This window comes from Cebus imitator, unplaced genomic scaffold (assembly GCF_001604975.1).
Source record: "Cebus imitator isolate Cc_AM_T3 unplaced genomic scaffold, Cebus_imitator-1.0 Scaffold17, whole genome shotgun sequence".
In the NCBI taxonomy this organism is placed as follows: domain Eukaryota; kingdom Metazoa; phylum Chordata; class Mammalia; order Primates; family Cebidae; genus Cebus; species Cebus imitator.
In genome coordinates, this window is record NW_016107332.1 from 3,249,353 (window position 1) to 3,272,070 (window position 22,718).

The window sequence follows — 22,718 nt, forward strand, 5'->3', positions numbered from 1 at the left end:
TCAAAAAAAAAAAAAAAAAAAGAAATACTTGGCTATGTCTAGTGAGTTCTTTTTACTGGTTTATGCTTTCATGGATCTCATCACATTCCCTGATGGAAATAAGCAGTTAAATGACTCACCCTAAATGACATTACTTACTAATTAGTGACAGTGCTAATAGTAAAAATCCAAATGTTCTCCCTAACCACAACCTCCTCCCACCTCACCCACTACCTACAGGATCGTGCTTGTCCCTATACCATGCTGCCTCCAGCAAGAGAGAATCTTACTGAACATTAAGAGAAACTAAGCTGGGCATGGTGGTGCATGCCTGTAGTCCCAGCTATTTGGGAGGCTGAAGCAGGAGAATCACTTGAACCTGGGAGGCAGAGGTTGCAGTGAGCGGAGATTGTACCACTGCACTCCAGTGGTGAGAGCAAGACTCTAACTCAAAAAAAAAGAGAGAGAGAAACTGTAGTACTCTAAGGGCAACTAAATACTGCAATTTTACCATTAAAAGTATAATATTTCTTCTTTGCAAAAGACAAAAATCTTTTGTCTTTGGATATTTTGTCACTCATTCAGTAAGTGTTTATAAGTATTTAATGCTTGCCGGATACTGTTCTAGGCACAAAATAAAATCCTCACTTCCACAAAGCTTATACTCTAAAGTAAGAATTTACAAGACTGGGGAGAGGCAAAAAAATCTTCTATATAATTTGTAAGCGTGATGTATAATTCTGTATAAGTATGATCAATGTTATGAAGAAAAATAAAGCTGGGAAAGGAGATGGAAAATACTGTTTTTTGACAGTGACCAGGGAAGGCTCTTTAGGAAGGTGAGAGTTGAGCAGAGAGCTAAGGCCACCTAGATACCTAGAACAAGAGGTGTCCAAATAGGAGAACTTTGTGGTAGATGAATGCAGAAGTTACCTTCTGATTGTTCTTTTCTCTGTGAAAGAAGCAGCAGAATTATCAGCTAGAAAGGGGTAAGAGGGTTAGAGGTTTTGCAAAATAGTCTCCTAAGAGAGTAAGATGTTGAATTTACTAGTAGTATGTGGTAGATTGTGAGGGCCCATGTTGGGCTGTGAGTCATGAACTTAAAGTGAAACTAATAAGCATAACTGTGCTTCTTTCCACTAGCTATCTTCAGTGCTTGGTAGAAAGTTGGATTTAACCGCAGGTGGGTACAGGGGAAAGAGGAAGAGCAAGGGAATTTAGAATGTTTACAAGGGAGTGACTCATTTAAGCTACAAGAGCAGAAAATGGATGATGGAGGAGATGGGTAGTGCTGGGTAACAGGCTTAGTTGCTTGGAAGTCCCATTGAGGTCAAAGAGCTATTAAGAGTGTAGATGTCAGAAATAATTAGCTGGAAAGATAAAAAGTAGTGGTCAGAATATGAAAAGCTTGGAATTGAGATTTGGGGGAAGTTTAGATAATGACAAGACTAGGGGGAATGAGTGGTTGAGATATTATTAAAGATAACTAGAGGTAAGAAGGTGAGAACTTGGAAACCCCTGGTTTCAAATGGATCATCTATTTGTTTATTAAAATTGCCCCCCCAAAATGACAGGAATAATGCTGGGGACACAAGGACTGTAAATGATTACAGTAAGGAGGAGTGGCAGGGGATATGCTGGGGATCTGAGGTAGGCAAGGAGGAAGAATAACCTGGATGACAACAGAAATAGAGGGATGCCTGCCTGGGGTTTAGGATCAAACACAGCCATCTTTTGACAGGTTTGGGGGAAGGTAATGTCCTCAAGACAGCCAGGTTTCAGTTAGCGTGTGTGGAGACTGACATAAACCAGGATATAGGCATGACAAGAGTAATCCTGATGGGAGGTGGATAATCTACTCTCATTTTCTCCTTGTGGGACAAGTCTCTTTGGCCATTTGCCTTGTGAGGCAGGGAATGTTGAGTGAGAGGAAGGGGTACACCTTCCAGGAGTTCTGTGAGCTGCTTTTTTCAACTAACTAAAAGAAGATAGTGATTCTTAGTGTCAGTGTTAGGGATGGGATCAGAACTTCCTGGGAGAGTTTTTTGGATATCTCAATTCATATCAGAATTTCCTGGGATAGTTTTTTGGGTATCTCAATTCATATTCACCAGCTGATTCGGGGCTTGGCTGGAGATAAATTAAAATGCATCCATTAATTTATTAAAAGTATTCGTACATTAATATGTGTATATGTGTGGCAAACACTATTTGATAGCTATTTGTAGATATGACTCTTACATATTCAACTTGGGAGGCTAAGAAATGCACATATCTGGCCGGGCGCAGTGGCTCACGCCTGTAATCCCAGCACTTTGGGAGGCCGAGGCGGGTAGATCACGAGGTCAAGAGATCGAGACCATCCTGGTCAAAATGGTGAAACCCCGTCTCTACTAAAAATACAAAAAATTAGCTGGGCATGGTGGCGCGTGCCTGTAATCCCAGCTACTCAGGAGGCTGAGGCAGGAGAATTGCCTGAACCCAGGAGGCGGAGGTTGCGGTGAGCCGAGATTGTGCCATTGCACTTCAGCCTGGGTGACAGAGCAAGACTCCATCTTGGAAAAAAAAGAAATGCACATATTAGCAAAGTGTTACATGAAAGAAACCATGAGCCCTCCTCTTCTAAGTGTCTTCTCACTAAAATACTTTTGAAAACATAGGAAAAGATGAAAACTCCTAACAAAGTTGAAAATAACATTATAGACATTATCTAGATAAAACTAAAATTACTGAAAGAAGACAGTTTATTAAAAAACACTCAGCTGGCTGTGATGGCTCACGCTTGTAATCCCAACACTTTGGCAGGTGGAGGTGAGAGGATCACTTGAGCCCAGGAGTTGGAAGCTGCAGTGAGCTAAGACTACACCACTGTAATCCAGCCGGGATGACAGAGCAAGACTGTCTTAAAACACACACACACACAAACACACACATTTTTAAAGAAAAAAAATAAGAACACCCAAGCTTTGTTTGACACATGAAACCTGAAAAACAAAAACAGGAGATACTACATCATTCATTCATCTTTTGCCTCTGAATTCAGAGACAGGATCTGTATCAACCAGAAAATTGGTATCCTCCTCCTGCCTGTGTTCTTATAATACCTATAAGAAGTAGTACTTAATATAAAACAAGTGGGTAGGAATTGTGTGTGTATACTTAAGTGGAGAAGGTAGCCATAATCAGGGAACACAGGAGCTATTAATGTATGTATTCATTGCCTTCAGATGGGACATGAGCAGATCCAAAAATTATTATTATTTTTTAGTTTCCTTTAGTAAACAGTGCACAGTTCTGCGAATTTTCATTTTTGGACCAATGAGCATTACTCACAAGTAATTACTTACTAGTAATGTTATTACTTACTAATAAGTAAATTGCTAAAGTCCACTAAAATTTGTTTCCACAAATGAAAATCAGTGTTTTATTAGCGTTTACTTGGGACTCTACTTCCAAGATACCTGGTTCCTGTACAAGGTTTGTAATTTTGCAAGAATGCATAAAAGTGTGTCTACAGATATTGTCACACGGATAGCAAGTCAGACAACTGACAGAAACTCCCATGGTCAGTACTCAAACATTTTCTTATGAATATATCATCATTGTGGGGAGAAGCTTATGGTTTTCCTGCTATTTTTGCATTTCAGATATGTATTATTTTAGCTTGATAGCCATTGAGATTGCTATAGATTATTTTATTTGTGTGTAGTGATGTATATATGCATATTTTTCACTGTATTTTTCTAGTTTTCTATAACTGGGTTTTTAAAAATATTTTCAGTAGAAAAATAATTATGCTCTCATTACTAAAAATAAATATGCATAACTTACCCCTCTATATTGCTTATAACATTTTGATGATGTAGCCAGTGAATATGTGCTAATTTAAATAACTTGTATATAGAATTAAGCCAACTGCAATATTATAACTGAGTTCTTTTTAACTTAATAGGATATTGTTTTATAATATTTAATCATATGTTCAAGCTCATTCTCTTTAAAAAAATAAACAAGCAATTTCTGTGTATTCCTCTCAAGTCTTTATTACTTAGGAATTTGCTTTAGAGCAGAGATTGTATTTTGGATTTTCTTTAAACTTCTTATCCCACTTCACATATCCCCAAGTACTCTTCCTAAGACAGGATATATGGCAGGAACACGTTTAACTTAATTGAACACTGGAACAGCTTATTAGCCTTTCTTATAGTGGAGTCATTTCACAATGACTCTTGGGAAATCTGTAAAACAGTATACCAGTTAGGAGGACTTTTTCCCAATTTTAATGAAACTTTTTATGGATCTTTTCCCCCTGTAGTCAATTTCTTTCAAATTCTCCTTCTTTGGGGCTTAGGTCTTAGGACGTGCATAGTAACAATAGGAAATGCCTATTACCTGCGCTTCTTTTTTCTTTTTCTTTTTTTTTTTTACATAGTTTAATGTATTTTAATAGCCAACTTACAGGAACAGCACAGAAGACAGACAACATTAAAAACATGTACTTGCATGTAGGACAACTCAGAAAAGTATAGTGAATGGATGGAATCTATGATAAAAACGCTACAAACACCATTTAGTTGCCGTCAATAAGAAATTTACTTGTTTTAAAAAAAATCCAAATGCTGACATTGTCCAGAAAAATTTAACAGGTTTATTTATAATTATTATAAAGTTGAACCGCTGAAACTTGTTCACTGAAACATTTTAACTTGCATTAATGCTTTACGTCTCCGCATTTATATTAACAATTCACACACAAATGAAAATGGAAAAACTGTCAATACCTGATTTCTGTCCCCTATTTTTCCACTAGCAATCTTTTACTTAGGTGCCTTTTTACCCCATGGAAAAAAAATTATTTAACATTCAGAACTACCAGTAACAGGAAGAAGAGACTTCATTTATTTATTTATTTATTTATTTTTTTGAGAATGAAATGTTTCCCATCATAGTGGATTCTTAAGCACGCTCTCCACGTATGCGGCGTGCTAGCTGGATGTCTTTTGGCATAATTGTTACACGTTTGGCATGGATAGCACAAAGGTTGGTGTCTTCAAAAAGGCCAACCAGATAGGCCTCACTTGCCTCCTGCAAAACACCGATAGCTGCGCTCTGGAAGCGCAGAAATTGCTACAGTCCTGAGCAATTTCTCGCACCAGACGCTGGAAGGGAAGTTTGCGAATCAGAAGTTCAGTGGACTTCTGATAACGTCTAATTTCACGGAGTGCCACAGTACCAGGCCTGCAACGATGAGGTTTCTTCACCCCTCCAGTACAGGGCGCACTCTTGCGAACGGCTTTTGTAGCCAGTTGCTTCCTGGGTGCTTTACCAACGGTATATTTGCGGGCAGCCGGCTTTGTACGAACCATGGTATAGAGACCTCCTTTCTTAACCCCCTTCTCCTTCGGCTGGAGCTCGGCGAGCGAGAGGCGGCGCTAGCGTTGGAGAGCGCCGCGGCGCGGCGGCGGCGGCTGCGAACCTACCTGCGCTTCTTAATGGAACCAGAAAAATTTCAATGGAATGGAAGACACTGTGTCTCTAGCCTGTCTCCTAATAGTTATCAAAAGCTGGTCAGTAATTATGTGCAAAATTAGAAATAATAGGAATAAATGGAGAAATTGATGAATAAGTTGTTTAAGCAAGAAATGTCAAAACTTAAAGCTATTTAGTAACTAGGACCCTTTGTACTGTGTTCACAAGCAAAAAGTCGTCTTTCAAAAGGCATTTACCAAAAATGTGGTGAACCTAAATTGTCTTCATAGCGTTTATGGCACTCTTTTGGGTCATAATCTGGGAAGAAGTGAAGACAAAATTGGGGTTGAGAATGAGTAGGAACCAGAAGTAAAACTTTGAAAGGAAAAGAAGGCTAAATGTACATCATTATAGGGGCTCTTCTTTGTTCACATCCAGGCTTTGCAAATGCTGCTCCCCTGGTTGTAAAACTCTCTCTTTCATTCCCTTCCTGGCTTTCTTCACTGAGTCCTCCTTATCCTTCAGAATTCAGCCTAGGGATGACTACCTCCTGGTAGCCTCTCCTGATGGCTCTCCCATCTGGACTAAATTCTCCCCTTGGGCAGTGCGCAGTGGCTCACGCCTGTAATCCTAGCACTTTGGGAGGCCAAGGTGGGTGGATCACCTGAGGTCAGGAGTTCAAGACCAGCCTGGCCATCATGGTGAAACCTCATCTTAAATTATTTAAAAAAAAAAAAAAAAAAGAAAAGATAAATAATCCCCATGCATATCTGCATATATCTGTAACACATTCTTATCTCTGCTATAGTCCCCATCAGACTGTGTTACAATTGACATTCTCCTTCAAACATGGGAACCAGTTTCTCTTTGTCATAGTGCCTCCCCATACCTGGCATATAGTAGGCATTTAGTAAATGTTTGTTGAGCCAATTTTTTTCCCCTTAAAGACAGGGTCTTGCTAGGCTAGAGTGCAGTAGTGTGATCATAGCTCACTGAAGCCTCAAACCCTTGGGCTCAAGGGATCCTCCTGCCTCAGCTGCCTGAGCAGCTAGGACTATAGGTGTGTACTACCATGCCTGGCTAATTATTTTTTGTAGAGACAAGATATTGCTATGTTGCCCAGGTTGGTATTGAACTCCTGGGCTCAAGTGATTCACCTCAGCCTGCCAAAGCACTGAGATTACAGGTGTGAGCCACTGTGTCCAGCAGAACCAATGTTAAATAATTCCAAGCTAGAGAGAAAATGTGTTGAACACCTGTGAATAAAAATAAAGTCAGTTTCAGTTGGATAAGCAGAGAAACATACTATACTACGCTAGATAGAAATTGAAAGAAAATCTGACATAGAATGGGAATGGTGCCAGAAGGTGGATAATAAACCCTATGAAAATTCAAGAGTATACCACCTCTGAAGTTGAGGTTCAGTGGTCTGGAGCATGTTGCAAGATTCCCACAAATATAGAAGACAAGCTGCTGCTCCCTGTGCCACTTTTCACAATGCTAGGCATGATGCCTGGTGGCTTTTTTTTTTTTTTTTTTTTTTTTTTTGGATGTTGGAAGCTGTGTATACAACATTTCAGTAATTCATTACCAAGTAACGTGTAAGGCTGCCAATCTGAGGTGTTGTTAGAGCAAAAGAAGGCTCTACATCAAGTCAGACTGCAATGCAAACTGTTTTGACACTTGGGCTGTATTGACCCAGCAGATTCAACTCAGGAGTGTCTGTGGCAAATACAAATGCCACATCAGGCCTCAACTGGAGAGTCTTCTTTAGGGTTTTAGAGTAGAGCCATGCCCTTTTCTGAAAAACAACAAAACCTTATCTTTGTGAGAGTAGCTCTTAGATTGCTATTGAGCTGTGTACTATAGGATGTCAAATGTCCTTGGGATTTATGCTGACCAGTGTGAACCAAGCAGTATGAGTAAACATGCACAGTAACAATCTATCATTAAGTGGCAGCTTAATGTTAGCATATAAGGGATCACACTCAGCAGATCCTGAAGTCAGTTGCACAGGCAGGCGGCTCCGACTCATAACACCTGCTCCTGCTGCATTGCTTCCTTTCCCTGCATTCACATTTACGGCCTCTTGGGGATGTTTTCCTATAATCAGGAAAACTTAAATTTAAGACAAAATGATGGCATCAACTGGTCTGCTATAGTATTAGTCTAGTAATAAATCCTCTTTGTGGGCAAAACTTCAAGCAATACATTGATTGCCACTTTGTCTAGACTGAGATGTAGATCTCAAAGGATGTAAATCTATGCAGCTTCATAGACAATGGCAAATGACTAATTAGGTAACAAAGGACTTGGCAGGAACATGATTAGAAAATTGGTGGCAAGGAGGTTTGGAGAAGAGGGATTTGAATGGACTTCATGAAATGGACACAGCATATGAGATAGTTGTGTTCTACACCAATGGACACCAAAGGACACCTGCAGCAAAATTTGTCCATCTCAATCAGGTAGAGAGGTGATGTATCCTGCAAATGTCAGCCTCTTTCTGTAGCCATCCCAGTATTTGCTTAATGGTTCATGTACAAAGTTACCATACTTGTAAGGACAGAAGCTGTGTGGGGGCCAAATATTATGGATGTCCCTTCACCAAGGCTGATCTGGCTACTGCCAGTGTTATTTCTAAGTGTTGTCAGCTGAGACCTACTTTGATTCCTCAATATGACATCATTCCTTGGGGAGAACCGGTAGTCATCTGATATGTTGATTACATTGTACCCCTTTGATCATGGAGCATTTATTTGTCCTTAATGGAAGAGACACACAGTCTGGATATGGATTTGCCTGATCTGCTTGCAGTGTTTCTGCCACCACCACCATCTGTGGGCTTACAGAATGCCTTCATCATTGCCATATGACCTCCACAGCATTGCTTCTGATCAAGGAACTCATAGCAAAAGAAGTGTGACAATGGGAATTCACTGCTCTTACTACATCCTATCACCCTGATATGGTTTGGATTTGTGTCCCTGCCCAAATCTCTGTCGAATTGTAATCCCCAGTATTGGAGGAGGGGCCTGGTGGGAGGTGACTGGATTGAATCATGCGGGCAGATTTCCTCCTTGCTGTTCTTGTGATAGTGAGTTCTTGTGAGATCAGGTTGTTTAAAAGTATGTAGCACCTACCCCAGATATCTCTTCCTCCTTCTCTGGTCACGTAAGACGTGCCTGCTTCCTCTTTGCCTTTGGCCATGATTGTAAGTTTCCTGAGGCCTCCCAAGCCATGCTTCTTGTACAGCCTGTGGAACTGTAAGTCAATTATGCCTTTTCTTTATAAATTACCCAGTCTCAAGTCATTCTTTATAGCAATGCAGGAACAGACTAATACATACCCCAAAAAGCCGCTGACCTGACAGAAAGGTGGAATGCCTTCTGATGACTCAGTTACAGTAACAGAGTATCATCCTACAGGGTACAGTATATGCTTTGAACAAGCAACCAACATTTTTTTCCTGAAGCCAGACACGCAGGTCTGAGAATCAAGAATTGAAAGTGAAATCACTCTTTTCATATAGTCCCCAAATTTTAGGGTCTTAGTTTACAAAGGAGAGGTGCTTAGTTCTCAAAGAGACACAGCAATGTCTCCACTGTATTGGAAGTTATGAGTATTACCTGGCCATTTTGGGCTCCTTCTGTCAACAGCCAGAAGGAAAGTGGTCCTGATTATCAAGAGGAATTGACCTGCTGTGATATAACAGGGTAAGGAGGACAATGTCTAAGATCTAGAGGCTTTTCCAGAGTGCCTCAGTCCTTCTATGTTCAGTACTAAAAGTTAATGAAATGCAGCAGGGCAATAAAAGAATGGGTCACTGATGATTCAAACTCTCAAAAGTAAGATTTGCATCTTCCACCAGGGAAAGAATGTCAACCAGCATTTCATACTGTGCTGAAAGAGAAATTAGAAGACAATCTGAGAGGTGTAGTGGGAATAAATTTGATAGTGGAAAAAAAATTCAATTCTGGCAGTGGATCTGTCACATTGTGTTAGACTGGCTGTAATAGAAAGAATAAGGGTTTGCAAGCCAAACAGAACAAAATTTGAATTACAGTTCTGTTAGCTGTGTGACCTGGGGCAAGTCTCTAAATTTCTCTAAGCCTTCATATCCCTACTAGAGAATAATAGTTCCTTGGTAAGAGTGTTGTGAGAATTATATGGAACAAGCATGTGAAGTTTCCTGTGCAGCACCTGGCTTGTAATACATACTCAAATGGCAGTCAATTTCTTAACAAAATAAGAGCACAGCAGTAACAATAGTAATAATGTTTGCACATTGAGCCTGCCCTTTGCCCTCTTATCACCTGTCACTTCCCACCTTCACTGAAATTATTCCACACGGTACATGGAAAACCAAAATATTTTCATGTGGGCTGCTGCTACCATCTCCACTGTGTACTGTGATCAGTGTATTAACTGCACTTTTTGGCTTCAGACCATCCAGAACAGATGGGTATACAGAAAGAAGCAAGTAGTCTTAGTTCATTACATGCACATGCCATCAGACTTGGTGCTCACCAGTAAGCCACAATTGTGGTTTTGTTTTTTCTTTCTATCAGGTTTATTCTAGAAAGACTATCTCAGGCTTTTTACCTATCTCTCTCTCTCTCTCTCTCTCACTCTTGTTGCCCAGGATGGAGTGTAGTGATGTGATCTTGGCTCACTGCAATCTCTGCCTCCCAAGTTCAAGCGATTCTCCTGCCTCAGCCTCTTGAGTAACTGGGATTTCAGGCATCCGCCACCACACCCAGCTAATTTTTGTACTTTTAGTAGAGACGGGGTTTTGCCTTGTTGGCCAGGCTGTTCCTGAACTCCTGACCTCAGATGATCCACCTGCCTCGGCCTCCCAAGGTGCTGGGATTACAGGCATGAACCACGGAGCCCGGCCTACCTATTTCTTTATTAAAATAGTAGTTATGACCTCGTAAACCTCTGAGCCTGTAAACATGCTATTCCTTCTGCTAAAAACTCATCTTTTCCTTTTTATTTCCTTTTATTTATATAGCTGCTATGCCTCCTTCAGTTATTAGTGCGTACTGATGCTAGCCTGCCCATTACCCCTAGCCTAGGTGGGGTCTCCCTGCTCTATGCTCCCATAGGCCCTTGTAGTTTTCCTATTATAACCTTTATGTCACTTTTCTTAATTGCTTGTTCACTAGGTGAACAAGCTTCCCCACTAAGTTCTGTGTAAGTAAGAACACAGAACTCATCTTAAAAAAAAAAAAATTCTTGGGCCGGGCGCGGTGGCTCAAGCCTGTAATCCCAGCACTTTGGGAGGCCGAGGTGGGTGGATCACGAGGTCAAGAGATCGAGACCATCCTGGTCAACAAGGTGAAACCCCGTCTCTACTAAAACTACAAAAAGTTAGCTGGGCATGGTGGCGCATGCCTGTAATCCCAGCTACTCAGGAGGCTGAGGCAGGAGAATTGCCTGAACCCAGGAGGCGGAGGTTGCGGTGAGCCGAGATCGCGCCATTGCACTCCAGCCTGGGTAACATGAGTGAAACTCCGTCTCAAAAAAAAAAAAAAAAAAATTCTTAAGTCTCAATTTTTAATAATTAATTTTCATTTTCATTTCAATAGTTTTGGGGGTACTGGTGGTTTTTGGTTACATGGATAAGTCCTTTAGTGGTGATTTCTGTGATTTTGATGCACCCGTCACCATCACTCCAGCAGTATGCACTGCTAAAAACTCAATATGTAGTCTTTTTTTTGAGTTGGTGTCTTGCTCTGTCACCCAGGCTGGGGTGCAGTGGCACAATCTCGACTCACTGCAGCCTCTGCCTCCCGCGTTCAAGTGATTCTCATGCCTCAGCCACCCAAGTAACTGGGACTGCAGGCACACAACACCACACCTGGCTAATTTTTGTATTTTTAGTAGAGACGGGATTTTGCCATGCTGAACAGCCTGGTCTTGAAACTACTGGCCTCAAGCAATCCACTCGCCCCGGCCTCCAAAAGTGCTGGGACTACAGGCGTAAGCCGCCATGCCTGGCCCCAATATGTAGTCTTTTCTCTCTCACCCCCACCCAACCTTCTCCCTACCTGAATCCCCAAAGTACATTATATCATTCTTATGTGTTTGCACCCTCACAGCTTAGCTCTCACTTGTAAGTGGGAACATAGCATATTTGGTTTTCCGTTCTGGAGTTACTTCACTTAGAATAATGGCCTCCAGCTCCATCCAAGTTGCTGCAAGGACATTATTTTGCTCTTTTTTATGGCTGAGTAGTATTCCATAGCATATGTATACCACATTTTCTTTACTCATTGGGTGATGGGCATTCAGGTTGGTTCCATATTTTTGCAGTTGCAAATTGTTTTGCTATAAACGTGTGTGCAGGTATCTTTTTCATATAATGCCTTTTTTTTTTTTTTCTTGGTAGATACCCAGTAGTGGGATTGCTGGATCAAATGGTAGATCACTTTTAATTCTTTAAGGAATCACACTGTTCTCCATAGTGATGGTTGGACTACTTTACATTACCACTAGCAGTGTAGTTTTGCCACATCCACACCAACATCTCTTATTTTTTTGACTTCTTAATCATGGCTATTCTTGCAGGAGTAACTCAGTATCTCATTGTGGTTTTAATTTGCATTTCCCTGATAATTAGGGATGTTGAGGATTTTTTATATGTTTGTTGGCTATTTGTGTATCTTCTTTTGAGAATTATCTTTATGTCCTTTGCCCACTTTTAGATGGGAATATTTATTTTTTCTTGCTGATTTGTTTGATTTCTTTGTAGATTCTGGATATTTGTCCTTTGTCAGATATATAGTTTGCAAATATAGAAGCTCATCTTTTTTATTCATCACTCTACCATCAGCCTAGAACAGTGTTTGGCAAATTCTCATGCACTAGTAACCACAAGTATGTGTGTTTGTATTATTTTTAAAGGTGGTTGTAGTTTTTTTTCTTGAGATGGAGTCTCGCTCTGTTGCCCAGGCTGGAGTACAATGGCGTGATCTCAGCTCACTGCAACCTCCGCCTCCCAGGTTCAAGCGATTCTCCTTTCTCAGCCTCCTGAGTAGGATTACAGGCATACACCACCATGCCTAGCTAATTTTTTGTATTTTGGTAGAGACGGGGTTTCACCGTGTTGCCTAGGCTGTTCTCAAACTCCTGAACTCAGGAAATCCGCCCGCCTCGGTCTCCCAAATTGCTAGGTTTACAGGCATGAGCCATGGCGCCCGGCCTAAAAGTGGTTGCAGTTATACTTAGAAGTCCTGTTTAATTATTGATCTATTAAATTTATTCAGCAGACATTTGACAACCTACTACTTAGGTGCTGGTGATAGAGCAGTGAACAAAACAGACAAGGACCCTTCTGACACGAATCTTACATTCCAGTTAGGGGAGACAGGTTTTAAAAGTATATGTTGTGTCAGGTAATAATTAAATGCCAAGATGGGAAAAAAAGCAGAGTAAGGGCTAACTGGCAGGAAGTAGAAATTAATGCAGCCAATCACATTTTACAAGGTCTTCCAGGCTATGGTGAGGGCTTCAGGTTTCCCTGGGAGAGAGGTGCAAACCCATTGAATGGCTTTGAGTGAAGTTGCGATCTGATCTGTTCTTTGCAAGATGAATTCAGCAAACCTATCTTAAGAAGCTAAAGAAGGCAAGGGTGGACAAAATAAACTATTTGTGAAAAAATCAGCTCCCTAGATTGTTTAGGTGGAAGATGTTTGGATTAAGAGAAGGTTACATTGCCCTGAAATTTGGAAATTAACTACGGCAGCTTGGATTAATCCTTACTTGATTATTATTATTATACTGGGTTTCTTTGCTAATGTTTTATTTAGGATCTATTTCACGTACTTTTATAAGTAAGATTTGTCTATAGTTAGTTTTGTGGTGATTGCTTGCTTGTTATTAGCATTATGCTAGTTTTATTAGATGAGTTGGATAGCTTCCCATCTGTTTTAATTATTTGGAACAGTTTGTATAAAATACCTAAAATTTTGGTGTATAAGTTAGGTGTTATCTATCCTAGGGGCCTTCTACCAGGTAGATCATTGACCACTGTTTCAATCAATGACTATTAATCTATTCAGGGTCTCTTTTATTTTTATTTTTATTTTTTTATAGAGATGTGGTCTCGCTATGTTGCCCAGGCTGGAGTGCAGCGGCTATTCACAGGTGCGATCCCACTACTGATCAGCATGGGAGTTTTGACCAGCTCCATTTCTGACCTGGGCCAGTTCAGCCCTCCTTAGGCAACCTGGTGGTCCCCTGCTCCCCGGAGGTCACCATAAAGATGCTGAACTTAGTTCGGACACCTGATCAGCATAGCGCACTACAGCCCAGAACTCCTGGACTCAGGCAGTCTTCCAGCCTCAGCCTCCTAAGTAGCTGGAACTACAGGCATGCACCACCACGCCAGGCCCAGGGTCTCTTTTTTGAGCCAAGTTGGATAGTTGTAACTTGATTGATGTAAACAATTATTAGCTTTTTATATCCTTTCTGTTATGTTTATATATTTCTTCTTTCTTTTTTCTTCATTCTTGTTTCAGGTTTTTTTTTTTTTTTTATTCTGAGTGCCTTGTAAAAAGAACAATTTTGGGGTTTACTGACTCACTCTCCTTTTTTTGTTGGGGGTGGTTGCTATGGAGGAAGAGTAGAGGAAATTTGATTCACTTTCTGTTCTACCTTTATCATTTCCTTCCTCTTACTTCCTTTAGGTATGTTTTTGCTGCCATTTTTCTAGGTTCTTGGAGTGTAAGCTTAGTTTATTTTCAGCCTTTTCTGTTTCCTCATAAATTCATTTAACACTATACATTTTCCTGAGTAATAAAGATTTTAATATTAAAAAGTGCCTTTTTGTTATTCAGTTTGAAAATAGTTCTGAACTTCCACTGGTAATTTAATCTATTAATATTTATACGTGTGTCAAAGTACTTAAATTCCAGTGGTAAAGATGGGGTAATGATGCTTCATCTTTTCATTAATTTTTTATTTTGTCGTGTGTGTACACATTTAGTTTTATTGTAACAAAGCAATTTATACACTTTTAACATTTAAAACTGAGCATCATCTTTCCTTTACAGTGAAATAAAAAAATTAAAAATAAACAGGAACAAAATTACAATAGAGAATGTCAATTCCAAATAAGATCCTACAGGTTCTGATTCTCCCATTGTCAGGGCTCAAGTCATCATTAGGAGAGAATTTATTTTAAAAGTCTCATCTTAAACTGATGTCTGTCAAACATCACAATTACACATGCTAAAGGAGAAGCCATCTTGTCAAAATGCCCACTTAACCCACCCAAACATCTCAAACCCACCCTTTACTGACCTATAATCCCTTTTTTTTTTTTTGAAATGGAGTTTTGCTCTTGTCACCCAGGCTGGAGTGCAATGGTGCAATCTTGGCTCACTGGAACCCTCTGCCTCCTGGGTTTAAGAGGTTCTCCTGCCTCAACCTTCTGAGTAGCAGGGATTACAGGCGCCCGCCACCACGCCCAGCTAATTTTTGTATTTTTTTAGTAGAGACAGGGTTTCACCATGTTGTCCAGGCTGGTCTCGAACTCCTGACTTCAGGTGATCTGCCAGCCTTAGCCTCCCAAAGTGCTGGGATTACAAGTGTGAGTCACTTGCACCTGGTAACCCCATTTTTAAAAGTTTTTCTTTTTTTAACAAGAGAAAGTAGACAGATACATGTTGGTCAATGCTTAGTGTCCATATTCACATACAGACACAGTGTACTTTCTGAGCCCAATATACAGAGAAAAGAGAAAAGAAGCTAGAATTCTATGAACTGCTACACAGGGGCCTAGCACCCTCCAGCTTCCAGCAGAGTGAAGGGAGCAGGTTTTTCTTTTTTCCCACCGAGCTCTATGGTATTGATTCCATATAGTTTTTGTTCAAACGGGAAGGGATAAAAATGAATTTCGCACGGAAAGGGGTAGAGACTTTTCCCATTGTATTCTGCTCAAGATATTTCCCCCAAATAAATTGAAAGCCTTGGTGCAGAGAAAAGAGACCTCAAGAACAGGGTAAATGAGTACAAGAGGCAAAAAAAATTAAAAAATTAAAAAAAAAATAAAGCCAACAACAACAACAAAAAAACCCACAAAAAAACAGACTACAACTTGCTCCAGGGACTGGAGAAAATTTAAAAAGTGGAAGGTTGGAATCCGTCAGTGTTCTATTCTCTCTTTCATCCTCCTCTCCATCCTCCCCTTCATCATCATCTTCTTCACCTTCATCTTCACCCCCTTGTTCATCAATGTCTTCTAATTCTTCCTCCTCCTCTTCCTCATTATCATCTTCTTCATCATCCATATCAGGAACCAAATAGTACTGTAGTGGGTTTGGCCAAATATCGTCTTTGATGACCTCTCCTAACCCTTCAGCCCCTGCATCAGAATAGTCAATAAACCAGGTCAAGAAGCTCTCTGGTGCCTCACGCTGCCTTTTCCTGCTGACTTTATTCTGCATTTGACTTGAACCTTTCGTCACATCCTTTCCAGATTTCCATTTGATTTCAGTGCACTTTGAAGATGGATTACCACTCTCATTCAGACGAAATTCTTTGGAGAAAACTTTATTTTCAAAATAAGGACTTCCACCAAGATAATAATTTATTCTGTAACCTGATTTAATATCTTCAAATTCTGTCACTTCAACTCTGGTCAAATAATGCAGTCCCTCTTCGTCTTCCTCCCCAAGCAGTGCAGACACTATAAATGATTGACAAATGTTGTTACCCCAAAATTTAGGATTTTGGCAATCAATTCTGACCTCTTCTGAAAAAAATGATTGGCAGAGTTTGTTGTATTTCTGTTCTATTTTCAAAATCTCCTCACTGGCTTCTTCACTAAGTCTATTTCATTTTATATTTCATCAATGTGTTCAATTGCTTCTTGCTGTTCTTTTTTGCCCTTCTTTAGCAAACCTGTGGAGGCCGAGGTCTCCTCTGGTGTCAGAGCAGGATGTGATTTTGGTGTCTTCTTTTAAGGCAGGAGGGGAGACTGGCATTTGGGGACCATGCTTCTAGGGAAGCCCAAGAACCTGACCACCAGTTTCCCTGCTCGTCAGGAAGCAGGCAGAACACTCTAATTTCTTATATTTAATTTCATGAACATAGCCTATATGTAACAAGTTTAAGGTAATTTTTGAGTTTCCCTTTGAGGCCTACTATGTGATCATTACATTGTGAATCATCCATATGTGTTTGAAATAATATGTACTCTCAAATGGGTACAGAGTTCTCCATGACTCTATTAGAAATGGAGGTCTAGGACCTGGAGGCAGAATAGGGGATAGGAATATCTTTCTCTATTTACCATTAAAATTCAAACCAAGTGGGAGGCCCAATGGATAATAGGAGTATTCCTGGAAGCCATTCCCACATGGGCATGGCTAGCAATACCTTAGCAATACATGGAAATGACCATGAGCCACACAAAAATATCCCACTAAACCCAAAGTAAATGGATCTCCAACTCAGCTTGCTCTTTGGTTCCTAGAAAGACTGAAAGTAGATGATTAGTCATTGCCTGGAGCTGGAGGTAAGAGTGGAGAGTGATGCAAATGAGCCTCAGGAATCTTTCTAGAGTGATGGAAATGTTCTAATTTATTATGGTGACTGTTGCGTAACTCTGTAAATTCGCCAAAAATAACTTTTAATAAGTGAAAGTTATGATATGTAGATCATACCTTAATAGAGCCAGTTACAATTTTTTTTTTGAAAAGCGAGATCAAAGATTCGAATGTGAAAAGGCTGTGACATATAAGTAATACTTCTGAACTAGCTCACATTGAGTAATTGTTTTGTCTCATCAAGAGTCTTATATACTGTGGGAAAGTTTCTTGTGCGCCCAAAACATCTATGTGTGCTGAGCGACTTTGTGTACAGTGCCTCCCCAGTAAACTCGCTCTATCTGCAGTGTCCAGAGCTTCTTCCACAGTAGTTTGCTGATCCCACCTTTGCGGCCAGATTCTGCTCTGCAAAATGGGCATCTCCTCCCCTTCATCTCCATTTCCCTCCTTTCTAATAAAACTCTTTTCTGAAGAAGCTGAGGTCAGCATCAGATTTGAAATATTTAAAGTGGATACAAAACTATTTCAGCATGCAGACAATTAAGTGCATTGTTGTAGTTAATGAAGCTGTTAGTTAAACATGTCTCCTGATACCCTACACAACAAATTTCCATCCTAATACATAGACTGTTTTTGACAACTATGCACTCACAGTATGATTGGTGCAGAGCCATATACTCTTGAATTTTTAATACTGCAGGGCAAGAGGATTATGACAAATTATAACTGCTGAGTTAACCACAACAGGTATATTTCTAGTCTGTTTCTCAATGGTCTCTCCATGTTCATTTTAAAGTGTAAAAGAAAATGAGTGCCTGAGATAACTTGCCACTATCCAAAGCCTCCTTTCTTGCTCGTCAGGACCCAAATTGATCTCAGAGATGATCCATCTACTACTGAGAAAATCGCCAAGAGCAAACAGAGGGCTGTCACTCCAGAGACTGATGAAAAGCCAGCCCACAACCTGAAAGCTATCAAGTATATGGACGGTCCTGCACTCACACAGCAAGACCTAAAGAATGGATTTGACAAAGCAATACTGGCTGTCCTGGAGCCTCCAGAACTGAAGAAGGGCTGCAGGCCTGTGCTGCTATGAGCATCTCTCCAGAGCCCTTTCTGCACAGCTGGTGTATCCATCATACTAAAACCAATGTTTAAATCAAATGAAAGATTAAAAATTAAAATTCGGCCAGATGCTGTGGCTAACGACAGTAATCCTATCACTTTGGGAGGCCGAGCCATGTGGATCACCTGAAGTCAGGAGTTCAAGACCAGCCTGGCCAACATGGTGAAACCCCATCTCTACTAAAAATGCAAAATTAGCTGGGTGTGGTGGCACATGCCTGTAGTCCCAGCTACTCAGGAAGCTGACAGGAAAATTGCTTGAACCTGGGAGGCAGAGGCCGCGGTGAACTGAGATGGCACCACTGCACTCCAACCTGGTCAAGACAGCAAGATTCCATCTCAAAATTCAAAATACGTATAAATTCATTTTTGCAATAATGACAAATACCCTGTATCAACCCACATGCATCCGTATGAGACAGGGATTATAAGTATGGCCCCCTTCTCCCTCCCAATACTAGTTAATTCTGAGTAATTATGTATTGTCAGAAAAGTAATCAGTACTCATTTTTGGTTTTTGTTTCAAAAAACAATTTTGTTTCTGTTTAAAAGCAAGGCATGCTTGTGATGACTGTGTAACAGGCTAATTGGAATTGTTGAATCTGCTCCCTGACTCCATTCAGGAGAGTAATCTGTGGCATCTTAGTGGGGTTTTATTTTTCCTTTTTTTAATTCATTAACCAGTGGTCAGTCCTTAAGAGGAGAAAGATGGATCGATTCCATATTCGACTTCCTAGATCTAGTTTAGAAAATGTTCTTTATCTGGGGTGCTTTTAGGAAAGAATATAGTAAATGCCTTATTTTTCTTTTTGAAAGTTGCCTTTTATCTCCACCTTTGAGTAGGTTCAGTATTTGATGAAACTCATGAAAGTGGGTGGAAATTGTCTTGCCCCTGCCCTTTTCTGGGATCCACTAAATATGTCACTGTGACTTTCAAGGTAATTTGTTTGCCAGTTGCTGATTTTTGGGGAAGTTAATTTCTAACTTCTTTCACTGATGAATAAAGTATTGCACCTTTGAAATGCAACAAGTGGATTGTGTTTGTAACTTAAAAAAATTTTTTCCCTGTCAGTCATTGTCTTATATGCTTATTATAGATTTGCAATCAACAGTATATGGTGCTTCTAGAATGCAGCTGAAGACCTGGTATGTAGAGGGGATGTGAAGGGTGGTACCAGAGGACTGATGTCTATAGAATGATTCACAGCCTCTCAAGTTATGAGGATGGAGACCTGCTTCGTGAAGAAACTGGGGTGTGGTGGGGATGGGTAGAACACGTAACAACATGGCATCAGTCAGGGGAATCCCCTTACTTCTGTTTCGGAGATGAGGAACCCTAGAGCCGCCAGATGAGGCGCTCTTCTAGTTTAATAAAAATCATGGAAAGATTCTGATCAAGACTCTTCTAAAGTGTTAATAGAGATTTTATCATCTTATTTTAGTTGTAATTTCCAATTTCCAAAAATGTTTAGGTAATCTTTACATCTTTCAAAACCTAGTTCATGAGTGCTGAACCAATGCTTTCTCATGTCTCAATTCTTTGTATGGGCATTCTTTTCAGATGTATTAAACAAAAACCCTTCATGACGAAAACAAAACAAAAACAAAAACAATACACATTTACTTTTAAAAACCCTTCACAACGACAACAACAAAAACGAAAACAATACACACTTCATTTACTTTCAAAAACCCTTCACAACGACAACAACAACAAAAAAAAAACCAATATACATTTCATTTATTTGGAGCTAATAGGAGGAAAAGATACAGGTAAGGTAATTTACCTTCCCATATGAACTTAAAAGTTTAATGTATCGCGCTATCCACCTAGGGCAATTGTATTTTGAAAGACAGACGCTAGTTAACACAGGTGAATCAGTCTTTAACGGTGATGAAGTTTTTACTATCGTAGGAACTTCCGACTCTTCTTTCTCTTTTCAATATGGAAAGGAGACTACCGCCAGGAGTGATTTGCCTCTTGCTGCATGTTTGCCAACTTTGATTCACTAACTGAAGCCTCTTGCAAATTCAGCAGAAGAAAATGCGGGGTGCCCGGTTAAATTTGAATTCACATAAACACCAAATAACTTAGTATAAGTACACCCGATATTTCATTTTTAAAAGAATAAATGTGACCCATGCAATATTTGAGACATGCTTATCCTAAAACACTATTTAGCTAAAATTCAACGGGGCATCCTATATTTTATCTAACAACCCTATTGTAAGCTGTGCGAAAGCTTGGTTTAGGTTGCTCTTAAATGCCTTTGGTTTGTGTTCAAAAACAAGAAGTCTCAAAACAAAGCATTCGATTTCCCAGCTGCTGGAAGGACTCAATTCCGGTTCCGAAGATTCTTCAATTACAAACGTGCTTCAAAACAGAAGCCAATTGTGTGGGAGACACTTTCCCAAAAAGCTAGCGTTTGGGCCACTATACCGTGAACTGCAAACCGCAGGGATAGGCCCGGGGCTGCCCGCCTGACGCCGCGCTCGCCCTTGAGCGGGGACCCGGCACCGCAGCCCCCAGCACAGGCCTTGGAGGCCGCAGAGGTGGGGGCCTCAACCCATCCGCTTCGCTAGGTCTTCTCAGCTCCGGGGGCGAAGACCAACTTCCGGAGCGAACCTGCCCCCTGCAGTTGCCGGACGCTCTCTTCCTCTCATCCCCCACTTGTCTCCCCGTGCGGGTTGGAGGGAGAAAACGGCGCTCAGAGCACACAGCGCCGGGAATTAACAGCGAGTTTTGAAGTCGAGAGCTCGCAAGGTGAGCGTCGCCTGCTGCTGTTCATTCCAGAAGGGCTTCTGCTGGAGGAGGAGGGGGTCCTCGACACCTAAGATGCGGAGGCCGGTTTGTTCTCGGGCTCCCTCTCTTTTTTTTGGTCGGAGGAAAGAAAACAGCTCTGCGCCCGGAGGCGTACAGAGCCGTCAAGTGGAAACGGGGACACACCCTGTTTCCCGCCCGCCCCAGCTGGAGCCGCGGCGCGCGGAGCCAGCAGGCGGGGCGGGGAGGCGCCGGGTGGGAGCGCCCACAGCGCGGAGCCGCCAGGCGCTGACGAGGAGCCAGGCCACGGGAGGATGCGCCGCTGACGCCTGCAGGAGCCGCGCGCCAGGGCGGGAGGATGCTCCCGAGGGGCCTTTGGTCGTGGCGCGCGCGGCTGCTGCCGACCCCCTGCACCTGGGGCCCTGCGAGCCCGTGGCCGCTGCAGCCGTTGCCCCAGGTAAGAGCGGGTGCGGGGCCGCGGGGCTCCGGGGTAGGCGGGTGCAAAGTTTGCGTCGGACAACTTCGGCGGGAGCAAAAGCCGAGCGGCCGAGCAGTCGCCTGCGTTTTGCTGGCTGCCGGGCTCAGCGCGCCGGGAGGTCCCCACAGGTGGTGGCTGGGCGGCAGACTTGGGTCACGGAGGCCAGGGCGGAGGTCAAGACCCCGGGCTCGGGGAAGCTGAAACCAGAGCGCCGCGGCTGGGGGCGCCTCACCCGGGCGGAGATGGGGTGCAGGGATCGCCGGACTTCGGCCTGGGAGCGGCAGAATAACCCGAGAGGCAGTTTCTGCGCTGCAGCCCTAGGCAGGCAGGAGTAAGTTTGCAGAGCCGCTGCGCCGGGGGCCGGTTCCCTCTCAGTGGTCGGTGTCCGAGCCTCTAAGGGGGTCGGAAACGATGAACCGGGCGGTGACTGTCCCGAGTGTGGACGGTCGCAGGGGAGTGAAATTTCCATCCTGAAATCGGCGAGCACCTCCCTTTCCCGGAGGGAAGAAAAACTCGCGTTTTGTTCAGACGCCCGAGAGATGGGTGAATCATGAGTGTGTGCTGGTGAGTAACAGTTGGCCTGACACCGTTGTATTGTGGTCTGTGGAGAACCGTGGCTTGGAGGAGGAGGAGAGAGTGGATGTGCACCAAAAAAGACACAAGAAGAAGGGGAAAGCGCCGAGTTTAACCAGGATTGCGGTGGAGCCTGACAGGAGCCCGGGAGCCCAAACGCTGACGCTGATGAGGAAAGACAGCCTTAAAAAAAAAGCCTTCAGGCTGTGTGTGGTTGGGGAGGGAGCCGTTTCTGAGTTTTAGTTTGTTCCTCCTCCACACTGTTAGATTAGTTTCAGATTGTTAAAGGGAAAAAGAAAAGCCAAAAGTAAGCAGTGCTATTCTCTCGTCACTTTCACTTCCTGCTTATTTTGTTCTTTTTTTCTTTCCCCCATTTTCCTCTGTCTCAGGGCGTCAGTTTCAATTGATGCAGGGAATATATAAGTGCATTTTTATTCCTTTAGATTGAGTTTGTGCCCAAAGGATTAAATGCATTTAAACAATCAATTCCCGTAATGTTTGAACGAGAATGAGGAAGGCCATGTTGTTACTAAATGTAAGAAAAGGGGCAAACTCCTTACAGTGTAAAATGGCAGACTTATAAAGTCATTGGAGAGGTAGGCATTTTACACTTTTAAAGACTGTACTTTTATTATAAGTGTTGCATTTCCTAGTCAAAGATATACTAAACATTAAAACAACCCAATACGAGAAACACTTTTCACACACCATTTAAACACAGATGATTGTTTTCTTTTTCTTTCCTTCTTTCTTTCTTTCTTTTTTTTTTTTT

General features: G+C 41.8%; 2 protein-coding genes and 3 pseudogenes across 7 annotated transcripts in view; 3 read left to right on the forward strand and 2 right to left on the reverse strand.

Moving 5' to 3' along the window:
* Window positions 1-2,248, forward strand: part of SEC24B (SEC24 homolog B, COPII coat complex component) — a 113,718-nt gene extending 111,470 nt beyond the window's left edge. For 3 of the 4 annotated variants that reach the window (XR_005197065.1, XR_005197068.1, XR_005197067.1), the window contains 2 exons: window positions 1,910-2,021; window positions 2,063-2,248. Coding sequence is in view for 1 of the 4 variants with exons in the window: in XM_017509375.2 (XP_017364864.2) it covers window positions 1,910-1,971 (62 nt within the window). In the remaining 3 variants the exon portion in view is untranslated. Of the gene's footprint in view, window positions 1-1,909 lie in introns of all 4 variants that reach the window. The other variant, XM_017509375.2, reaches the window with a different exon arrangement.
* A 2,656-nt stretch (window positions 2,249-4,904) lies between these two features.
* Window positions 4,905-5,360, reverse strand: LOC108289835 (annotated as a pseudogene). Its single transcript, XR_001819330.1, has one exon. The product of XR_001819330.1 is annotated as a histone H3.3A-like (transcript).
* A 10,033-nt stretch (window positions 5,361-15,393) lies between these two features.
* LOC119468396 lies at window positions 15,394-18,331 on the forward strand (annotated as a pseudogene).
* On the reverse strand, window positions 15,426-16,480 carry LOC108289849 (annotated as a pseudogene).
* Window positions 18,332-21,098: 2,767 nt separating the features above from the next.
* Window positions 21,099-22,718, forward strand: part of MCUB (mitochondrial calcium uniporter dominant negative subunit beta) — a 126,641-nt gene continuing 125,021 nt past the window's right edge. Inside the window, exon 1 of one of the 2 annotated variants that reach the window (XM_017509500.2) lies at window positions 21,099-21,352. In XM_017509500.2, coding sequence (XP_017364989.1) covers window positions 21,254-21,352 — 99 coding nt within the window. In that variant the 5' untranslated portion in view covers window positions 21,099-21,253. The remainder of the gene's footprint in view (window positions 21,353-22,718) is intronic. The other variant, XM_017509508.1, reaches the window with a different exon arrangement.